The sequence below is a fragment of the Scyliorhinus canicula genome, chromosome 18 (assembly GCF_902713615.1).
Source record: "Scyliorhinus canicula chromosome 18, sScyCan1.1, whole genome shotgun sequence".
In the NCBI taxonomy this organism is placed as follows: Eukaryota; Metazoa; Chordata; class Chondrichthyes; order Carcharhiniformes; family Scyliorhinidae; genus Scyliorhinus; species Scyliorhinus canicula.
The window spans coordinates 40,375,734-40,398,833 of record NC_052163.1 but is presented as its reverse complement, the minus strand read 5'-3'; the positions used below and the strand labels follow the sequence as shown (position 1 = coordinate 40,398,833).

The following is a 23,100-nucleotide window of genomic DNA, read 5'->3' as shown; positions in this document are numbered from 1 at the left end:
AAAGCACTTTGGGACACCCTGAAGTTGGAAAGGTGCTCTAGAAATGCACTCCCATTATCTACATTGTTTTTACCTGATTACCTTACGTTCCCACCTAACTTTGCATGGTCAGCAATCTGGCACACCAGGCCTCCTGTCCTTTCTAGCCCTCCTCCTTGAGGAGGTCCCTCCAGCAGAGTAGATGATCCCCATTTGCTGGAATAACGATGCCATAGAATAGTGCTTGAAGGGTGCACTTGCCAGAACACCTCTAAGGAAGCTTGTAAGTGAAAGAGTTCTCCAGAAAGCACAGGTGTTGTGGTGAATGATTGAAACCACTCAAGTCTGTAAGCTGCAGTAACAGAGGTGGGGATTTTCCACCCCCATTTTTGGGCTGCAGGAACGGAGTAGAGGAAGGAGCATTGAGTTGGAGGCCCAAAAAGCGTTTTACGTTGGAGGGATTTCCCACCCCCAACCCCCTCGATTGCCCCCTGCAGTCGCCAATGACATAATGGGAATGGAGCCAGAGGCAAAGACAATCAAGGCCACTCTGATATTCATGGCTATTGGCGATGGGGGGAGGGGGTAGTGGTGGCACAAGAAGGTTTGGGGATGAGGGTATGCATGTCTGTGATCTGGAGAGATGCAGTCTCCAGTGGGCCTGGTTCTTGATCATCTCCAGGTAGCTTCACCTTTGGTGGTTTATCCTATGCTGGGGTTATGGCCTTTGTGTTCTTTCTAGTCCTCATCCCTCTCCCCTGTCCTTCTGATGCCTGGGCACTCTTCCTGCCCTGTAGAGAGCATTGCTCTTCAATGCCAGAAGGGCCCGAAGTTGAAGGGTCATGAGAAGAGTTTTTCTTTGATTCCCCTATTTCAGTCTGTTAGAGGGTTGGATTTCGCCGAGTGCTGGAGTCTCTGCGTACCACACCCCCCACCAATAGCCTGGCAAAGACAAAGCGCTCCCCTGTTCCAACAGCTCACCACACAGGGATCTAACACTCTGATGGGCTTTCCATCCCCAATGTCTTGCCTTTGAGAGCTGCCTGCCAGTCAAATGGCCAGCAGCTCTCTAGCCACAGCAGTGCCACTGGGAGAAAGTGGCCACTACTGAAGCTGCACCCCAGTCCCCAATCACCAGGGGCTGATCACTGACTTTTTACTTTGCTTCGCCTGCTCCACCCTTTCTTAGACAGTATAAAATCCATTGCATTTCTGCCTCTCTTTAGCTCCGAAGAAGAGCCACATGGATGCGCCCCAGAGGCTGCCAGACCGGCTGAGTTTATCCAACATTTTCAGATTTTATTTCAGATTTCCAGCATCTGCGGTATTTTATTTTAATTTTAGTGTAGTTACTGACAATGTCTTTACACTCTTTCTTGAACAAGGTGGTATCACCTTATTGTTGAATGACGTACAGAAACAACTGTGTCTACTATCCTTTCAGAGGCCCAAGATCAAAGCTAAGGAAAAGCTGATTTTCCTATTAAGATCCTTCATAACAACTCTACGATCCAAAGACCTAATCCCTGTGCAGGCCACAGCCTGCCTGTGTTACCTCAACAGAAATGACGAAGAAGCCATCGATTATATAATAAGTTACCTTCACGATGGCACCACCTACCAGAAAAAACAGGTATATGCCTTGTCTTGCTTTTTACTGGGTAGAAAGTTGAATTAGGCCTCAAATCCTAGAGAGAGGGCAGGCACGTTATAATCGGGCTGTTCACCCAGACCACAATCAAGTTATGTAAAGTGTAGGTTAAGATGACTCTTCAAACAATGTCCCCAGCTTTTACCTCATAATTTCAATGATTACATCTAGAAACAGGATCCATTATATTTTTATGTGAAGGTGAACAGTGAGGATCAAATTGCTAGAGAGTTCTGTAAGGAGGGAGTGCATGAACACAACTCAAGTGCTCTGTTAATGATGCTCTTCCCCTCCCCCCAAGGAGAAACTGGCTACACTGGCAATAAGGTCAGTAAGAGGAGGACCCATTGTCGTGTCACTGGTAAAATAACTGGAGGGGAGATGAGGACAGTTTCTTTATGCAGCAAATGATTGTGATCTGGAATTTGCTGCCTTGAAGTAACTTTCAAAAAGGGACATGGATAAATACTTTAAATGGAAAATGTTGTAGTTCTGTGGTGAAAGAGCAGGCTAGGTGGTGGGGAGAAGAGGTGGTTCTATTTGGATAGGTCTACCAAAGTCTTGGCACAGACACAATGGGCCAAAGGCCTCCTTCTGTACTCTGTGATTCTATGAGGGCAGCGTCTGATTCAGGTACCACACAACCACCTCCCTGAATCGATTAGCTGGGATGAGCGTCAGTACTTTTGACAGTTGGATAATATCCACAATGATCACTTTGGTGCAAGCCCCACAAATCACCTGATTTATTGGCAATTTCCAAGTTGGGATTTGCACTCGCTGCCTTTGAGTTCAGCTTGGTAGCCATGGGGATCATATCCTGACTCTCAACAGTTTGAACAATGTGATAGGTTTCCAGTGAAGTGAGCTGAGGCTGACAGTGTCGGTGAAGTCAAGAAACTCTGGGAGTTGCGTCGCTGCTAATTTAATTTTTACAAAGGAGAGAAAATGAAGAAACTGTCAAAAATTTAGCCACGTTTTCTCTCCCACAGGCTCTGGAAATAGTGTTGAGACACCTTGCGATCCATGAACCATTCTCAATCCAAGCTGTTCTGAAGCAGCTCCAAACATCCCCAGTCTATAAGGTTTGTTTTAGATTTTAGCACCTTTTTTTTTCTTCAGTGGAAGTGACCAGGTTGGAATAAGGTTCATGTCGGTTTGGATTGAGATATCGGGCTGACAGAGTTTGGGGCAACAGCCCTGCACCTCTTCTGACTCGACCTCCTGCATTCCCAGCATTAATATGCCCTGCTGCCCACTCTCCCACACCCCCTCCCCTCTCCTGCCTTCCCCTTCCTCACTCCCCACTGAAGATCTGCAGCTTCCTGTCGCTGGCTCTTGGCAGGCTGGCCTGATTACAGTTCGATACTGTGATGGCTATCCTGCAGATTTGTAATTGTAGCAAGAAGGTTATCTTCCATCGCTCCGTCTAAAGAAAGCATTCCATCCTTCCAATGCCTCTATTGCAAAGATCCAAAACCTTCCCTGATTTGTTGGCAGGTGTTGGATTAATATTTGTTTATGAACGGCTGGGTAATTTTGACTTTTGCAATAATTGGCAGTCTTTGAAATCAGGAGAGATGTCACATGGACTGCGGATTCATTTTCACCTATTTTCCATCCTCATACAAAGTCTACCTACACCCAGTGGGTCAGGTAGATGGAAACACAGAGGTACAAAAAGGCATCAATTGATTAGGCTGGTGGACAAAAGTGGGCTGATGGAATTCACTGCAGGCAAATGAAGGGTGAACCTAAGAAAGAGAGATTAGAGTATTTTCTAAATGATGAGAACACAGCAACTGTGGAGGAGGTGGCGGAAATCACTAAAAGCAGGTATAAATAAATAATTTGAAAGACAAGTGCAATGTCGCTCTTGATCTCACAGGGATTCAAACTGATATTCCAGCTGTACAGAGATCTGGTTGGAACCACTTGGAGCATTAGAGCTATGGAAACAGTACCTCAGAAAGGAATTATTGACCTTTGAAGGGCTGCAGTGCAGAGTGACCAGAATGATATGATGGCAAATAGGATTAGGTTATGAGAACAAGTTGTATAAATAAGATTTGTATTCTCATACTCTCCATAGAAGGTTAAGAAATGATCTAATCAAGGTGTCTAAAGTATCAAAACGATTTGATAGGGTAGATAGAGAGAAAGCATTTCCTCTGGTGCAATTGTTCATATTAATGACATACAACATTAAAAATTAGGTTGAGACCAGATGGGAGGTAAATCAGGAAGTATTTCTTCACACAGCTAATGGATGCTGGGGCCACTTGGAGTTTTGTGAATAGATTTTTTTGGGATAAGAGTATCAAAGCGTATTGAAATTGAGCGATCTGGGGAAATGGAATTGAGATACAGATAAAATGCCAGAATAGGTTTGATGGGTTGAATCCTTGCTCTTGGCACTCAAACCAAATCTGGTATGCTGCAAAATGCTTCTGTCTGATGAATTCCATTCTCACGTCTGCTGCTGCCTCACTAATCCAGTTTCATGTTTAATGCCCCCAGCACCGGTTGAAGGCATTGGATTTATTAGCCTTTGTTGGACCATTGCACATCACAGAGGCCGGCATGTATGAGGCTGTGTTTGAGGCACTGAAAGAAAAACTGTGGGATGACCCAGTTATGGTAAGGAACTTGGAAAGGTTTGCACATTGATGCCCAATTGTTGAGTGTGTGATCACACTGCATGGTGCAATATTGAACCGCACAGATCTGTAGATCCCAGGTTAATAATAATCTTTATTAGTGTCACAAGTAGGCTTACTTTAACACTGCAATGAAGTTCCTGTGAAAATCTCCTAGTCGCCGCACTCCGGCGCCTGTTTGGATACACAGAGGGAGAATTCGGAATATCCAATTCACCTAACAAGCTCGTCTTTTTGGGACTTGTGGGAGGAAACCGGAGCACTCGGAGGAAACCACACAGACACGGGGAGAACATGCAGACTCCGCACAGACTCCGCACAGACAGTGACCCAAGCGGGAAACGGACCTGGGCCGCAGATGCTGTGAAGCAACAGTGCTAACTACTGTGCTCCTGTGGTTCAGTATGGGTGGGGTGCCGGGGGGGGGGGGGGGGAGTTTTATTGCATCTCAATGGGATTGGGCTATGGAAAGGGTAGAAACACAGCCCTTTCCTGATTGGAAACCTACTCGGAGAAAACAATTTGGATGGATGGGATTGGGCTCCACTCTGACACCTGCACAATTCACTGTCCTGGCACTCACTGCCACGGTTGATAAGTGATGAATGCTTTCTGCTGAGAGACCAGTCTAGTATTTGTGAAACTTTATCCCAGTGAAAGGCAGAACAGTCTGGGGTTTTTCCCTCTCCATACCTACTTTAATTCTCCCTCCTAATTCCCAAAAACCTTGGCACTGGTCCAACATCATTTTGTTTTTGCACCACATAATTAAATGTGTTGAATCTTCTCCAAGTTGCTTTACAGAAACACAATCAAACAAAGTAATCATAGAATCCCTACAGTGTAGAAGGAGGCCATTCTGCCCATTGAGTCTGCACTGATCCGCCGCTCCCCATGTCCACTTCCCCCGACCTTACCTGCACATCCCTAGATACAAAGGGGCAATTTAGCATGGTCAATCCACTTAACTTGCACATCTTTGAACTGTGGGATGAAACTAGAGCACCCGGAGGAAACCCATGCAGGCACTGGGAGAATATGCAAACTCTACACAGACAGTCACCAAGGCCGGAATTGAACCCAGTTCCCTGGCGCTGTAAGGCAGCAGTGCTGACCACTGTGCCACCCCAAGCACCAGGCCTAATATTAGGCAGCTGACCAAGAGCCTGGCCAAAGTAGTAGGTTGTAAGGAGTGTCTTAAAGTAGGAAAGAGGTTTATGGGAGGGAATTCCAGAACTTGGTGACTTGGTAACTGAAGGAATGGCTACCAATGGTTAAAAGCAGGGATGTGTAAAAGGCCAGAATTAAAGGGTGCCGATATCGAGGAGGATTTGGGGCTGGAGGAGATTACAGAGAGAGGGAAGAGCGAGGCAGTGCAGGGATTTGAAAACAGGGATAAGATTTTAAAATCAAGGTGTCACTTCACCAGGACCCAATGTGGGTCATCAAGCACAGGCGTGATGGGCAAATAGGACTGGTGCGTGTTTGGATATGGACAGCAGAGTTATAGTAACTTCAATTAAAGGAGGATGGACCAGCCAGGAGCGTGTTAAAATAATTAACTCTGGAGGTAAGAAAGGCCAAGAGATTCAGCAGTAGATGAGTTGAAGACAGGGTGAAGTTGTCTGATGCTGCAGAATTGGAAATAGGAGATCATGGTAGTCAGAGTCTCACCTCAGATATGACACCAGAGTTACAAACAGGCTGATTCAGCCTCAGAGAGTTTCCAATGAGTTAGATGGAGTTGGTAGTTAGGAAACAGAGTTTGGAGTAGGGACTAAAACATGACTCGTGTCTTTCTAATATTTAATTGGAAGAAATGTATGCTCAATAAGTGCCGCATGTCAGTTAAGCAATTTGATAGTTTAGAGTCAGTGGAAGGGTTAAGGGACTTGGTGATGAGGTAGAGGTGGGTGTCCACCGGTGTCCATGTGAAAATAAACTGGTTTTGGATGATGTCGCCAAGGGGAAGCACGTAGATAATAATAATAATAATTGCTTATTGTCACAAGTAGGCTTCAATGAAGTTACTGTGAAAAGCCCCTAGTCGCTACATTCCAGCGCCTGTTTGGGGAGGCTGGTACAGGAATCGAACCCGCACTGCTGGCCTTGTTCTGCATTACAAGCCAGCTGTTTAGCCAACTGTGCCAAGATGAGAAATAGGAGGAGGCCAGAGATTGATCCTTTGGGCACACAGTACAGAAACAGGAAAATAAGTCACGACAAGTGATTCTCTGGCCGCATTTAGATAGGTAAGAATAGAACCAGATGTGGTAGTATGACTAGGGGTATTACGGTACCTGGGAGTGTGAGCTGCCATTGGTGCAGAGGGCTCGCTGCCCATTGGCCCAGGTATCGTGTGCTTCTTATCCCTATTGGCTAAGAGGAAGGTAACTCCGCCTACGAGGCAGGGTATAAGAACCCGTGTTCCCCTGCAGCCAGACCATTTCCTGTACATCTGCTGCCGGGCTCACTTCTTGCTAATTAAAGCCTTTCGTTTCGGACTTCACCTATATTTTGTGTCCATTGATTGTGCATCACCAGACAAGAGCAGTTCCACCCAGCTGTACAACAATGGAGGAGGATGGTCTGGTCAATCGCATCAAAGGGTGCAGACAGGTCAAGGAGGACAATAAAGTTTATCTTTGTCACAGTGACAGAGGAAGTCATTTGTGACCCTGAGAGCTGTCTCGGTATTGTGGCAAGTGAAAGTCACTAAAGGATATGCCAGAGGTTAGTGAGATCTGAAAAATCAGTCCAAGCACTCAGCTTTATTTCCAGAAGGATAGAATTGAAAGGAGGGGAAGGTATGCTATTAAACCTTGGTTAGACCACACTTGAAATACTGCATGCAGTTCTCTTCACCATATTATAAATTATGTATAAAGGCATGGAGAGAGGGTGCAGAGGAGATTTTACCAGAATTATTGTAGAGGAATCAAAATATTGTGGAACCTCAACCCTTTCCTTTCTATATCATTGGTGCCCTCAAGTAACAGGCTCCTGGTCTTTGCCCCGATGGATGTTCTGCTGCTTCTGAGCATTGATCTCTACCATGGCACCAGGGAGGCACACAATCGCAGACTGATATGGTTACAGATGTTTGTTAAGTAAATGTTTACTGTATTATGAAGTATATGTAAGGTATTGCCGAATAAAACTAGTTAACGTAGCTAAAACAAGAGTCTCTGTAATAGCTATGACTGGTCATCAATATCTAATGGATAACACTGATCATAAAGAAGCCTGTACAGGACTGCTTTCTCTGATAATGATTTACAAGTTAACCCTTTCCTTCCTGGCCTACAGGCTGTGCGTCGACGGACAGCCATGGTGACGAATGTGCTGAAAATGAAGATGAATTTGTGGATGGAAGTGGAACAGTGAGTCCCTAACTGGCTGATCACAGTCACATTGACATCAGTTATTTTTTTCCCTCCCAGCCTGGGTTATTCTCTGACTGAGCAGAACAGCCACCAGTACAAGCCACCTGAATCCCATCCCATTGAAAGCAATCGCTTCCGCGATGTGTGAACCATACACTCTTCCATAGTGCTGCCCAGACTCAGAGGCAAGATTACTCTCAGCTTCACCGCCCAGCCAGCCACCCCACATTAGATATTGCTGCCCAAAGCCTCCTCCCTACCTCCTCCTCGCCACATCACCCCCACCAACTCCACGCTTCTGATTGACATTTTACAATGTTTCAATGGATGTATGCAGCTGTTGAAAGTCAGCTCATTGTTTGACTTTAACCATCACTGCCAAACACAAACCTGGTCCCATAGAGTCTACATGTCAGGATTCAGAGATGATTTTGCTGTCCACAGCTGAGAGTATGCTTGCTCCAGTAGATGTAAAGGAACTGACAGTCTATTTAACAGTAGCACGGGAGTTCACCCTGTGTCTAGTCCAACAGTTAGCCTTCAACCAACACGCCAGAAGTGAAAGCAAAAGGTTAAGTGAGCATTTACTTATTTTATTGGGATCTTGCTGTGCATAGTTGTCAGCAATTTTTGTATTTGTTCATTCGTTGCTGATACGGCCAGCAATTATTGGCCATCCCTAATTTCCCGTCAGAAGATTCCGTCCATGTGGTTTGGGTACAACCACAGTGCTGTTACAGGGGGAGTTCCAGGATTTTGATCTAGCAACTGTGAAGGAACAGCGGTATAGGTGCAAGTCAGGATGGCATGTGGCTTGGAGGGCAACTTGTAGGTGGTGGTGTTTCCAAGGAGCAGTTACCCTTGTCCTTCTAAGTGGTAGAGATTGCGGATTTGGAAGGTGCTGTCGAAGGATCCTTGGTGAGTTGCTACAATGCATGTTGTAGATGGTACGCACTGCTGTCACTGCATTAGTGGTACATCAGTGATGGAGGGAGAGAATGTGTAAGGTGGTGGATGGGGTGCCGATCATGCAGGATGCCTTTTCCTGGAGGTTGTTGAATTTCTTAATTGTTGTTGGCGCTGCACTCATCCAGGCAATTGGAGAGAATTCCATCCTGACTTGTGCCATGTGGATGATGGACATGCTTTGGGAAACAGGAGGACACTTACTGCAAAATTCACACCTTTGATGTGCCCTTGTAACTATAATAGTTATATGGTTGATGAAGTTAAGTTTCTGGTCAATGGTAACCACCAGGAATTTGGTGGAGAATTCAGCGATGGTAATGCCATTGAATGTTGGGATATGGCTATTTTCCCTCTTGTTGGAGATGGTCATGGCATGGTACTCGTATGGCACAAATGTTAGTTGCCATTTATTAACTTAAGCCTGTCCAGGTCTTGCTGCATGCCAGTTCAATATAAACATACCAATCACACAACAATAATATAAGTTCTTTATTTGAGGATGAGATGACATACACATAATGTTAACCAGGAGGCTAAGTATACATATCTACTACTGGAAGACCTACTGGACGCAAGCATCCTAGATAAAGGGAACTGTATCGACATGTATGACCGACTGGTAGAAAGGGACGACACCGTATTGGACGCAACAAGAATGAAATGGGAGGACAACCTGGGGATTGAGATAGGGTGGGGGCTCTGGAGCGAAGCACTGCATAGGGTCAACTCCACCTCCACGTGTGCAAGGCTCAGCCTGACGCAACTAAAAGTGGTACATAGAGCCCACTTAAGAAGAACCCGTATGAGTAGGTTCTTCCCGGAGGTGGAGGACAGATGTGAACGGTGCCAAAGAGGCCCGGCCAACCACGCCCACATGTTCTGGTCTTGCCCCAGACTTGTGGAGTACTGGACAGCCTTCTTCGAGGCTATGTCCAAAGTGGTGGGGGTGAGGGTGGAGCCATGCCCGATAGTGGCGGTCTTCGGGGTTTCAGACCAGCCAGATCTATTCCTGGGGAGGAGGGCGGACGCCCTTGCCTTTGCCTCCCTGATCGCCCACCATAGAATCCTGTTTGGCTGGCGGTCAGCAGCACCGCCCAGAGCTGCAGACTGGCTGTCCGACCTCTCGGAATCTCTCCAAATGGAGAAAATCAAATTCGCCATCCGAGGGTCAGACGACGGCTTCCACAGAATGTGGGAGCCATTCATGCAATTGTTCCGGGACCTGTTTGTGGCCAACGAACAAGAGGAAGAATAGTCGGGGGGCCAAGAATCAGGGGAAAATGGACGGGAATCGGGGGAAGGTAGCCGGGGTGGGGGGGGGGGGGGGGCTACGGGTTCGTTATGGGGGTTTGATGGCTAGCTAAGGCCCAAAACCAAACTGTAAATAAATGCCTATAAACATGTGCCTCGGCCATATTGGGGAATGTAAAATATGTATGCCGGTTAAAGGGGGGAGGCCACAGTTATTATTATGAAGATGCTTACCTGTAAATGTACATGTTAATTTTTGCGTGTTTTTTTTTCTAATAATTTGTAATTTGTTGGATATAAAATATGAAAACTCAATAAAAAACATTTTTAAAAAAAGTATACATATCTGACTCCTACCATCTGCTGCTTGTAAACTGAATAAATGTCATGGGACTAATACATCGTCCTGTTGGAGCTGGTAGTGATTGACAGCACTTCCACATACATGTACGTCATATCACAACATTCCCTTTATTTCTAAAGTAAAGGTTTACCTTTAAAGAATCAAACTATTTACATGACAGCAAAGGAAAGTAACATTGTATGTGATCAAAACACGATACAGAGCAATAAATTTACAAGTGTCTAAGAAGTATTGGCAGTTTGCTTACCAATCTGATCTTAGTTACTGTGATCTTTGATAGAGGCTGGTGTGCGTTTTCAGAATGCGAGCGACATAGAACATAGAACATACAGTGCAGAAGGAGGCCATTCGGCAGTGAATTCCACACACATACACTACCCTTGTGGGTGACAAAGCATTGTCTCATATCCCTTGTAATCCTTCAACCAATCACCTTAAAGCTATGCCCCCTGGTAACTAACCCTTTAGCAAATGGAAGCAGGTCTTTCCTGTCTACCCTATCTAGGCTCCTCATAATCTTGTACACCTCAATTAGGTCTCCCTTCAGCCTCCTCTATTCTAAAGGAAAACAACCCCAGCCTATCCAATCTCTCCTCACAGCTGTAATTTTCAAGCCCCGGCAACATTCTTGTAAATCTCCTCTGTACTCTCTCCAGAGCTATTATATCCTTCCTGTATTGTGGTGACCACAACTGTACACAACTCCAGCTGTGGCCTAACCAACACTTTTTGCAGTTTCAGCATTACATCCCTGCTTTTGTATTCAATACCTCACCCAGTAAAGAAAATCATTCCATTTATGTTTTTTACCATCATCCACCTGTCCTGCCACCTTCCGAGACCGGTGGACAAGTACTCCAAAATCTCTCACTTCCTTTGACCTTCTCAATATCCTCCAAATTATTGCTTTGTTTTCACTCCCCAAAGGCATCACCTCATATTTTCCGGATTGAATTCCATTTGCCACTTTTCAACCCACTCAACCAACACTTACTACCAACACTCAACCAATAAAGGGCAGCATTTAGCATAGTGGTTAGCACTGTGGCTTCACAGCGCCAGGGTCCCAGGTTCGATTCCCTGCTGGGTCACTGTCTGTGCAAAGTCTGCACGTTCTCCCCGTGTCTGCGTAGGTTTCCTCCGGGCGCTCTGGTTTCCTCTCACAGTCCAAAGACGTGTCGCTTAGGTGGATTGGCCATGCTAAATTGCCCTTAGTGTCCAAAAAGATTAGGAGGGGTTATTGGGTTAGGGTGGAAGTGAGGGCTTAAGTGGGTCGGTGCTGAATGGCCTCCTTCTGCACTGTTTATTGTATGTTCTTACTAAATAATCCTGATTGTGTTAAGAATTATACTGACAACAAATTTCCGATTATCAATCAGACTCACAGTATCGCTCGCTTATGTATGCTCGGAAATGCACATATTCACAAACAGAGCCCTGCCCTTTACAGACAGAAGCATGTCCATCCATTGCGCCTCTTCCAACTAAACAAAAGCTTGGAGGACAGCCATTCTCTGGTTAATTCAACTTGAGAACATCTCTACCAATCAGAGTCCACTGCCAATTAATCAACATTCTCTGCTCATGCAGTGGAAATTGCTGTTCCCTTTACTGTTGGTTTATCTTGCGTCTGGATGAGTGCAAGACAAAAATCTTTGATGGTATGGTTCTTTTTTTAAACAATATTTAATTTAAGTTCCTGCTTAAACTTTGCAGGAAGTAGATATATCCTGGTTAAGCGCTCCAAAATTCAAACAATGTTACAGGGACCTGGTGCCTGCTGGCTGCCATGAGTTGTGATCCCAGACTGAATGTACGATGTGTAGAATTCATATCGAGCTGCAGAATCATGTACACGCAGTTAGTTCTTGATAGTTGTTTCACTTTCACACCAGTTCTTTTCTTCAGCAACTTGGGATGGGTTAAGGCTTTTTTGGTTCGGCAATCAAATCTTCAAAACCATGCTGCCACATATTCCTATTCTATGTGTCCACATGGTAGCACAAGTGGATAGCACTGTGGCTTCACAGTGCCAGGGTCCCAGGTTCGATTCCCCACTGGGTCACTCTCTGTGAGGAGTCTGCACGTTCTCCCTGTGTCTGCATGGGTTTCCTCGGGGTGCTCTGGTTTCCTCCCACAGTCCAAAGACGTGCAGGTTAGTTGGATTGACCATGATAAATTGCCCTTAGTGTCCAAAACAGTTAGGAAGGATATGGGAATAGTTATGGGAATAGGGTGGAAGTGAGGGCTTAAGTGGTCGGTGCAGACTCGATGGGCCGAATGGCCTCCTTCTGCACTGTATGTTCTATGTAAACGTACCAATCACACAACCAGGATTGGTGGAACAATAAAGTGAATTCTTTATTTGAAGATAAGACTGTATAAAAACTGTTTTAACTACGAGGCTACGTATACATGTTTGACTCCCACATTGGAACACCGGCAATTGGAAGTTACCCTCCAAATCACTCACCATCCTGACTTGGAAATATATTGCCGATCCTTCATTGTCGCTGGTTAAAATCTTGGAACCCCCTTCCCATCAGCACTGTGGGTATATCTACTCCACAGGGACTGCAGTGGTTCAAGAAGGCAGCTCACCATCACCTTCTCGAGGGCAATTAGAGATGGGCAATAAATGCTGGACTAGCCAGCAATGCCCATATCGCTTAAATTTTTTTTAAAATCTGCTGCTTGTAGACTGCAAACAAGCCATGCCACTAATACATATCCTATCGAGATGATAGTGATTGACGACGGTTTATGATATGCTTCCTTAAAGGCACACCTACTTCATATCATAACATGGAATTGAACATTGCTATGCAATCATCAGCAAATATCCCGACCTTAGGATGGAGAGGAGATTATGATGAAGTAGCTGAAGATGATTGGGCCTTTCATCAGCCATGATCATAATGAATGGTGGAGCAGACTTGAAGGGCCAAATGGCCTCTTCCTGCTTCAATTTTCTATGTTTCTAGGACACCAGCCTGAGGAGCTCCTGCTTAGAGGTCCTGTGACAGACGATTGACCTCCAGCAATCACAACCATTTTTCTATGTGCTCAGCATGACTCCAACTTATTTTGCCACTGATTCCCATTTCAGTTTTGCTAAGGTTCCTTGATGCCACACTGGGTCAAATGCTACCTTGATGCCAAAGGCAGTTTTTGTCTCCTGTTGCATTCAGTTCTTTTATCCATGGTTGGGCCAAGGCTGCAATAAGGTTTGCAGCGGAGTCCCCCAGCAGAGCCCAAAATGAGCATCAGTGAGCAGGTTATTTTGATTGAGTGTCACTTGATGGCACTGTCAACAATATCTTCAATCATTTTGCTGATGACGGAGAATAAACTGACGGGACAGTGTTTGGCTGGATTAATTCTGCCCTGCTTTTTCTGGATAGGACATAGGTGGGCAGTTTTCACATTTTCAGGTGGATGCTCGTCTTGTCGCTGTTGTGGCTTGGCTAGGTGTGTGGCTAATTCTGGAGCAAAGTATTGGGCACTATAGACATGCGGTTACCAAGACCCACAGTCTTTACTGTATCCAGTGCCACTAATTGATGTCATGTCGAGGTAATCGACTGAGCTGAAGGCTGGCTTCTGGAGATCTCAGGAGAAGACCAAGATGGATCACCTACTCAGCACTTCTTGTTGATCAGCTGGGCACCTCATCATTGAGGATGGCTGTGCTTGTGGAGCCTCCTCCTCCAGCTATTTACTCCATTGTCTACCAACATTCCAAACTAGATGTGCCAGGGCTTAAGGACATTGAGTTGGTCCATTAGTTCCAAGATTGCTTAGCTCTGTCTTTGCATGCTGCTTCTGCTGATTAGCTTAAATGTAGTCCTGTGCGTAGCTCACCAGATTGGCATCCCATTTTAAGGTATGCCTGGTGCCAGTCCACCCATGCTCTCCTGCACCCCTCATTGATCCCGGGTTGATCCCCGAGGTGAGTAGAATTGGTAGACCGAGGGATTTGTCAGGTCATGTCGTTGAATACAATTCTGCTGAGGATGTCCCACAGGTATCCTTGCAACGTATGCAAGGCACCAGAGTCATCTCTCTTTATTAGAGAAAGGCAAGTAGCTTGAGGGCCACCACTTTGCATCAAGCATGGAGCAAGGCAAGGAGGTAGGCCTCCTTGAACTATCTCATCTTGTGCGAAGATTGACCCTGCTCTGTTGGCTCCATTCTACACCACAATCTAGCCATCCAGCCAACTATGTTAACTGCCCCCACCCTGGCGACCCATAGTGCCTCATGGATGCTCAATTTTCAGTTTCTAGATCTCTTTTGAACCTGTCCCGTTTCACACGAGGATGATGCCACACAACATGAAGGAGGATGTCCTCCGCATGAAGATCGAACTTTGTAACCACACTCCTATTAATTCTGTCATCGGTGAAACAGATGAATTTTTCTGACAGTCTGGTAGTTTTACGATTCTCATCACTGCGACTGTTCTTTATTCCAGATTTTGTATTTTATGAATGGAATGTAAATTCTTGAACTCGTGCCTCTGGATCATTAGACAAGGATTCTAGATTACTAGTCCAGTGACATAGCCATTAGCAATCACATTATGATGTGGTGACTTTTCTACTATATGCTGTAGTAGCATTTGAAGTTGGTTGTCAAGCACTCTGAGGCACTTCGAGGATGGGATATAGTTTTGCGTCAGCCAGTAGGAGTTTTCCCAGGTTGTACTTGAATCCAGTTATTTGCAGGCTATTACTGCTTTCATCACTGGTACCAAACACCCTAGCTATGTACAAATGATCTTTAAAATTTTTGTATTTTTATAGCAGCTTTCATGCTGTCGTGTCCTTCAAAGTACTTTAATGGCAATGAAATATTTTTGAAGTGTACTCAATGTTGTGAAGTAGAGGAGTGCAGCAGTCAAATTACACACAGCAACAAGATCTCCAAAAACAACAGTGAGATAAATGAATAGATCGCCTTTTCGGTCACGATGATTAAGAATATTGGTCAGGATACCGGATCAAACTCCCTCGCTATTTGTACACATATTTGCTGCCACGTTTTCTACATTAAAACAGTGACAGCATTTCAGAAGTACTTCATTTGCTGTAAGAACACTTTGGTTTGTCCAGAGCTCATGTAAAGCACAATATAAACCCAAGTCTTTCCTTTTTTTTCTTGATAGCCTGAATGTCTCTTCCCAACAGATATCTTCCATCCACTGTAAACTTTACTTCACCCAAAACTCTGTCGCCTGTATACTAATCAGAGACAATCACCCTGTGTTTATTACCCTTCACTGATTTCAGTTTCGGCAACACCATGGTTTCAAAATATTTGTACTTGATTTCAAATCCCTCGGTGGCTTAGCCCTTTCCTGTCTGCACCTGCAGTAACTCAAAAAGGGCAGCTCACCTTAAGAGCCTTCAGAGAGATGGACAATAAATGTCTGTCTTGTCAGAAGTGCTTACGTCACATAGAAGAAATCAAACATGTCACTGAGAACAGCTAACAAACATCACCCTCTTTCCAGCAGATTTACATATTTTCTTTCTGTTTGATAGGCAATTAGAAGACAATGATGCAGAAGTCAGAGCCAAGGCAATCATCTCATTGGTAAGACAACATTTCTTCAATATGCTTTCACGGAGATTGTTTTAGTTTTATGTTATACAAGGGAAGGTGAAAGATGATTGTGCTGGGACTATAACTCCTAATATTAGCATTTAAATACTTGTAGCTCAGGTACAGCACAAGTTAGGTACAAAGTAAAGTTCCCTCTACACTATCCCATCAAACACTCCAGGGACACTCCAGATCCTCGGATGGTGATGACCAACACGAGGGGACATAGCTTTAAATTGAGGGGTGATAGATATAAGACAGATGTCAGAGGCAGTTTCTTTACTCAGAGAGTAGTAGGGGTGTGGAACGCCCTGCCTGCAACAGTAGTAGACTCGCCAACTTTAAGGGCATTTAAGTGGTCACTGGATAGACATATGGATGAAAATGGAATAGTGTAGGTCAGATAGGCTTCAGATGGTTTCACAGGTTGGCGCAACATCGAGGGCCGAAGGGCCCGTACTGCGCTGTAGTGTTCTATGTTCTATGTTCTATCCCTGCATTTTCCTTGTATTCCTCAATTTCTTTAGTATCCATGTCCCCGGAGTGGGGGAGTGGGCCTCAGTGGAGTGCTGTGTCGGAGGGTCTGTGCAGACATTATGGGCTGAATGGCCTCCTTCTACGTTGTCGAGATTCTATGATTCTATGATCTCGGGTTACAATATGGAGCAGATGGCTGTATTCAAGGTGGAGAAATGAGTGGAATTTGAGGTTTGGTGAGGGTGGAATTAATGAGGTGAGGTGCATGGGGATTCAGGGGTGGTATATGGGGCGAAATTCTCCCATCGGGAGACTAAGTGCCGACGCCGGAGTGAAAACCGGAGTGTTTCACTCCGGCATCGGAGGCCGCTCCTCTCCCTCTATTCTTCCACCCCCAAGGGGCTAGGAGCGGCGCCGCATCAATTACGCGCTCCGGGCCTTGGCGTAAATGACGTCACCCACACATGCGCGGTTGCCGTCCTCCCCGCGGGGGCCCCGCAAGACATGGAGGATTGATCTTGCGGGGCGGTGGAGGAAAAGAGTGCGTCCTTTAGAGACGCCGGCCCGCCGATCGGTTGGCACCGATCACGGGCCAGACCGCGACTGAGCGCCCCCCTGGTGCTCGATCCTCACCCCTCCCTCAGGCCGCACACGCGCTGTTCACGCGCTGTTCACGCCGGTAGCGACCAGGTATGGTTGGCGCCGGCGTGAACCTGTCGGATTGGGCAGGCCTGCTACAAACGGCGATTCTCCGAGCGGCCTGTCGTGAAACGCGGCACGCCGTTTTGGGGGGGGGGGGGAGAATCGCGTGCGGGTGCCAGGGCGGCATGGTGGGAATTGCCCGGCACTCCCGTGATTCTCCCACCCGGTGTGGGGGTTGGAGAATTGCGCCCAAGGTGTGGGTTCAGAGGGTGTGATAGCTGTGGGGAGTTTAGGATGGCATATGGTGGTGGGTGTAACATGGGATATGGTGCGTGTGTGTGGAGGTGGGGGAGTAGAGCAGGACACGAGTCTTTGATTCTGCCGATGATTGAAATTAAAACGTTTGCCTCCACAACTTGAGAGATTAATTTGATAATAAGAAAGCTGATTTTTAGGGCTAGTTTGTATTTTAGAAATTTCCAAAGCCACACTGGATAAATGGTGACTACGTTGTCGGGTATGACAAAAGGTAGGCACAAGGCTGAACATAGAAATGGAGGCTGGAGTATGTCATTTAGCCTTTTGAACCCGCTTTGCCATTCAGTTAGAATTACACCTCCACTCCAGCTGCCTGCATTTTCCTTGTATTCCTCAATTCCCTTAGTATCCATAAACCTGTCAACCTCTGTCATGAATACACATATCAGCTGAGCACCCAAATCTCCCTAGAGAACAATTTCCAAAGATTCACAACCGCTGAAGAAATATTCTTCAACACTGTGGTTAGCACTGCTGCCTCACAACACCAGGGGCCCGGGTTCAATTCCAGCTTGGGTGGTCGTCTGTGTGGAATCTGCACGTTCTCCCCGTGGGTTTCGTCTGGATGCTCTGGTTTCTTTCCACAGTCCAAAGATGTGTAGGTGGGTTGGCCATGCTAAATTGCCCTTTAGTGTTCAAAGATGTGTAGGTGAGGTGGGATTGCGAGGATAGGGTGGGGGGAGTGGGCCTCAGTGGGGTGCTGGATTGGAGGGTCTGTGCAGACACTATGGGCTGAATGGCCTCCTTCTATGTTGTCTGGATTCTGTGATTCTATGATCTCAGTCTTATATGGCTGATCCTTTATTCTGAGACTGAGGCCTCATGTTCTATATTCTGTAGCTAGGGAAACATCTTCCCAGCATCATCCCTATCAAGGCCCTTAAGAATTTTACGTTTCAATTGAATCATCTCTCATTTTATCTGGACTAGGCCTAGTCTACTCAATATGTACTCATGGGGCAATCCTCTCAGCCCTGGAACCAGTCTAGTGATATTTAACTGAACTCCCTCTGTGGCAAATGTGTCTTTTCTATTGTAAGGAGGCCAGAACTGCGCACTATATTCCAGATAAGGCCTTACCAATGTTCGGTTCAACTGTAGTAAGACTTCCTTATTCTTAGACCCCAATCCCTTTGTGATCATTAACATAGATTGTAAATAGCTGAGGACCAAGTTCTGATCCTTGCAATATTGATAGTTATAGTCTGCCAACCCAAAACTGTCCCATTTATTCCTTTTCTTTGTTTTTGCCCATTAACTGATCCTCAATCCATACTCATTAGTATTTCCAAAATCCTAATTCTGGGTAGCAACCTCTTGTGTTTCACTTTATTAAAAGCTTTTTGAAAATCCAAATATATTACATCTACTGCTTCCCCCTTTTCCATCCTGCTAGTTACATCTACAAAAGATACTCTGAAACACTTGGCAACTATTTTTTTAAATTTAAAGTACCCAGGGGCTGGTTTAGCTCACCAGGCTAAATCGTTGGCTATTAAAGCAGGTCAGCAGCACGGTTCGATTCCCGTACCAGCCTCCTCGAACAGGCGCCGGAATGTGGCGACTAGGGGCTTTTCACAGTAACTTCATTGAAGCCTACTCGTGACAATAAGCGATTTTCATTTTCATTATTTTTTTTTCCCAATTAAGGGGCAATTTAGCATGGCCAATCCACCTACCCTTGACATCTTTGGGTTGTGGAGTGAGACCCACGCAGATACGGGGAGAATGTGCAAACTTCACACGGGTCCTTGGCCCATGAGGCAGCAGTGCTATGACTTCCCTTTCATAAATCCATGTTAACTCTGTGATTTTCTGAATGCCCTTTTATAATGCCTAGCATTTTGGCATTACTGATGTTAGCCTAACTAACCTAAAATTCCCCTTTTTCTCACCTTCTCCTTTCTTAAATAGTGGGATCACATTTGCTACCTTCCAATTCTTGGGGACTGTTCTGGAATCTAAGGAATTCTGAAAGATTAAAATGAATGGATCCACTAAGAGACAGTGATTGTGACAGTGGCAACTCCCTCTTTTAACCCCAAGGACATGGGTCATCAGGGTCAGAGGAATTGTCGCCACTTTGTCCCATTAATTTCTTCATAGAGCTATACTGGCACAAAAGGAGGCCTTTTGGTCTATCAACTTCATGTTTCTTTAACTATACTGATTTTTAAAGTTCGCCTTTCTTGCTAGACTCTTGGGTGGGATTTTCTGGCCATTCCCACCGGTGATATCTTCCGGTTCCTGCCAAAGGTAACCCACTGAGGTGGGTTCCCTGGTGGCGGGAAGGGCGTGCCACACAAAACGCCGTAGACATCAAGAGGACTGGAAGATCCCACCGTCAGCCAAAAGAGAGACATCACTGCCACTGGAAAGCACAGCGGAAAATCCTGCCCTTGGTTTCTGCTTTTTTAATTTGGACCTAACTCCTGAGATTTTCTCAGTGGAACAACATGCCTAATTCTACATATGTTGTTGGCTCTTATGTGGATCATAACAAGTAGATACACTCCTTCCCACTCCAGGTTAGTGTGGTGATATGCATCACTGTAAATACACGTGGACTAGATAGACACTAGAGGGAGCACCAGAGACATGACGCACAGACATTCAACCAATAGGCCAGTAAGATAGGACACGACCAATGGGCATTCACGACACACAGAGGTGACACTACCACAGGAGGGCATTACACCAACCCATATAAAAGGTCACAGCACACATGATCTTCCTCTTTCCAGTGGAGACACTTAGTGAGTACACAGGGTTGATTGAAACACATCACACCCACCACGTGGATTGTAACAGACTGGTTAGATAGTCTGAGTAGCTATAGCAGAATTAACAGGAGAGTTGAATCCAAGTTGGAGAATCGTTAACAGTTAAATAAATGTGTTAAAGCTATCTCCAAGTCTGAACCTTCCTTTGTCAGAATGTACATCAAGGAAGCAGCTTATGCTACGTTAAGAGCATAACAAAACAGTTAGTATTCAGATGTGGACAGATGTCTTTATCCCTGGCAGCAGGCAGGCAATACAACCTTCAGGGCTCCAGTTTGCTGCTGCAAAGAATGATATCTATCCCCCGTGCTATACTGTCACCTGTCACCATGTTCCTATTCGCTCCCACCATGTGAAAGGTTTCCTGTACAACAATCAGTTTGTCCATCAACCCTGTATCCCTTGTTCTGAGTCGGTGTTCCACACAGTTTGGCAAGCACCTCCTACCTGTTGGACAAAGTCAGGTGCTCAGGTTCCTCCATCACTACTTGCTGGATTCACATTCCTGCCTGACTCATAGTCACCGAGTTCTGTCACTGACCATTGGCTAACTCTAAAGTTCTACTTAACCTGAGTGTGTAACAGCCTCCTGGCACAATGTGTCCAGGTCACCTTCCCTTCCCTGATGCTTGCAATGTCTGCAGCTCAGAATCCAATTTGGAGTTCTTTGATCTATGAATATAATCCAGATATAATTTTCTGGGATCACAATGCTCTCCACAAACTCCCACATGTTGCAGTGATAGCAAATCGCCTACCTTTCCATCTCTCTCCAAACATATTTATTTGGTTGGTTAATTTGCTATTTTTAATTACATCAAATACTTTTGTTTTATTAATTTACCTGAAAGAAATGAAATGATGACTTTTGACCTTTTGTTTACAGAGTGTCCTTGGACTACCTAACAACAGAGTGCTCCAATTGCTGCTCGAGATGGTGGAGGTAGACCTAAGTCAGTACGTGCGATTCCAGGTTAGTCTTTTGCCCTAGTCCTCAATAGCCCCAGTCATAAGAAACACTGCAGTGAAGGCTGGATGATAAAGGGGCATATACCATTTGAGTCTGAGCTTATAGAATAGAGAATGCCAACACAGCTAGTATGTGAGGACTCCAGAATGCCCTGGTTGGCCATTTGTGTGATAAAAGTCTCTGGCTTGAGTCACTCCAATGTCTGCAACTCAAAATGCATTATTGGGAATTGTGATGGCAAATAGAAAATATGAAATTGAACTATTTGGAAACAGGAAACAAGGTGGCACTAATCACTAACAGGAGAATTTAGATTGGGACAGGGCTGCTAAGGAGTGAGAAAAATAAATTGAATGGAGATGACCCTGAAATGACACAAGTACTGAAGACAATTTGCCTCGGTTTTCACAAAAGGGACTAAAAGCGAGAAAATGACCAGACTAGAAGAATGTCGAGAGTGATGGTTATTAGAGTATGATGGAGATTTTTACCAAACCAAATTGGACAGGACAAATCCCTGCGCCCAGATAGATTTTAGCCTTGACTCCTCAAACTCAGAAAGAGAAAGTAGAGGCACAGGCCCCAATAGGTAACTATTCAATAGCAGAATGGATAGTGCCAGAGAACAGGTGGGCAGCAAACATGATTCCCATCTTCTGAAGGGGAAACAACGACTGGTTAGCTTATCAACAGTAAGAAACATACTCGGATCTTCGCTAAAAGATGACAAAATGTCTTTGATCAGAAATTATAATTAAAAACAGCATTGATCTCCAAGGGGATCGGAGGCCCCCAGCTGCATGCTCTTTGGGTGGTGCCCTGGTACTGCTGGTGCCACCTGTGTACCCTGGCAGTGCCAGCCTGGCACCCTGACACTGGCAGCCTTCTACCCTGGTTTTCTCCCAAATTCCTCCAGTTTTGGTAGGGCTCCTTGATGCCGTACTCAGCCAATTGTTGTATTGAGTTCAAGAGTTGTCACTCTCACATCACCTCTGGTGTTCAGCTCTTTTGTCCACGTTTGAACAAAGGCTGTAGTGAGGTCAGGAGCTGAGTGACCCTGGCAGAACCCAAACTGAGTGTCAGTGAGCTGGTTATTGCTGAGTAAATGCTGCCTGATTGTACTCTTGATGAGCTCTTCCACCAGTTTACTGATGATCAAAAGTAGACTGATGGGGATGGTGAGTGGCTGGGTTGGATTTGTTCTGCTTTTTGTTTTTCCTGGGCAATTTTCCACATTGCCATGTAGATGCCAGTCTTGTAGCTGTACTTGATCAGCTTGGCTAGTGGAGCAGATGGTTTTAGAGCACAAGTCCTCAATATCATTGTCGGAATAGTGTCAGGACCCCTAGTCTTTGCAGTATCCAGTGCCTTCAGCCGTTTCTTAATATCGTCTGGAGTGAATTGAATTGGCTGAAGACTGACATCTGTGATGCTGGGGACCTCTAGAGGAGGCTGAGATGGATCATTCACTCGGCACCTCTGACTGAAGATCGTTGCAAATACTTCAGCCTTGTCTTTTGCACTTCAGCGTGTCAAACAGCAAATCCCTTCAGCTGTTTGCAACAAGCAAAATACTGGCGGTATCCAAACAGCGCGTGCTTGCAAAACTCAACACAGTGAGTGCGATTCTACCAGAAGGGACAATTTCCCCTAGCGAGCGTGTTTCGCTGTGTGTTTCCCGGCGCTCATAGTGCTGAGAAACAAATGGCTATTCAACGCAACTCGCATTGTATAAGGGGCCTGAACGGGGAACTCGCAGCCAAGGCCGCCAATAGCCCTATTTTGTACAGAGGGGAGCTCCAGGGGCTGGTTTAGCTCACAAGGCTAAATCGCTGGCTTTTAAAGCAGGCCAAGCAGGCCAGCAGCACGGTTCGATTCCCGTACCAGCCTCCCCGGACAGGCGCCGGAATGTGGCGACTAGGGGCTTTTCACAGTAACTTCATTGAAGTCTACTCGTGACAATAAGCGATTTTCATTTTTTCATTTCATTTCATTGTAGCGAGAGATCGGGAGATTGTAGGAGAAATGGCGTCCTGATCT

At 45.5% G+C, this 23,100-nt stretch overlaps 1 protein-coding gene across 1 annotated transcript in view; it reads left to right on the top strand.

Annotated features, from left to right (window-relative positions):
• LOC119953758 (protein HEATR9-like) overlaps positions 1–23,100 on the top strand; it is a 106,047-nt gene that overhangs the window by 71,303 nt on the left and 11,644 nt on the right. Inside the window, exons 9-14 of the mRNA XM_038778346.1 lie at positions 1,424–1,612; positions 2,623–2,715; positions 4,151–4,270; positions 7,600–7,673; positions 15,810–15,861; positions 20,977–21,063. Coding sequence (XP_038634274.1) covers positions 1,424–1,612; positions 2,623–2,715; positions 4,151–4,270; positions 7,600–7,673; positions 15,810–15,861; positions 20,977–21,063 — 615 coding nt within the window. The remainder of the gene's footprint in view (positions 1–1,423; positions 1,613–2,622; positions 2,716–4,150; positions 4,271–7,599; positions 7,674–15,809; positions 15,862–20,976; positions 21,064–23,100) is intronic.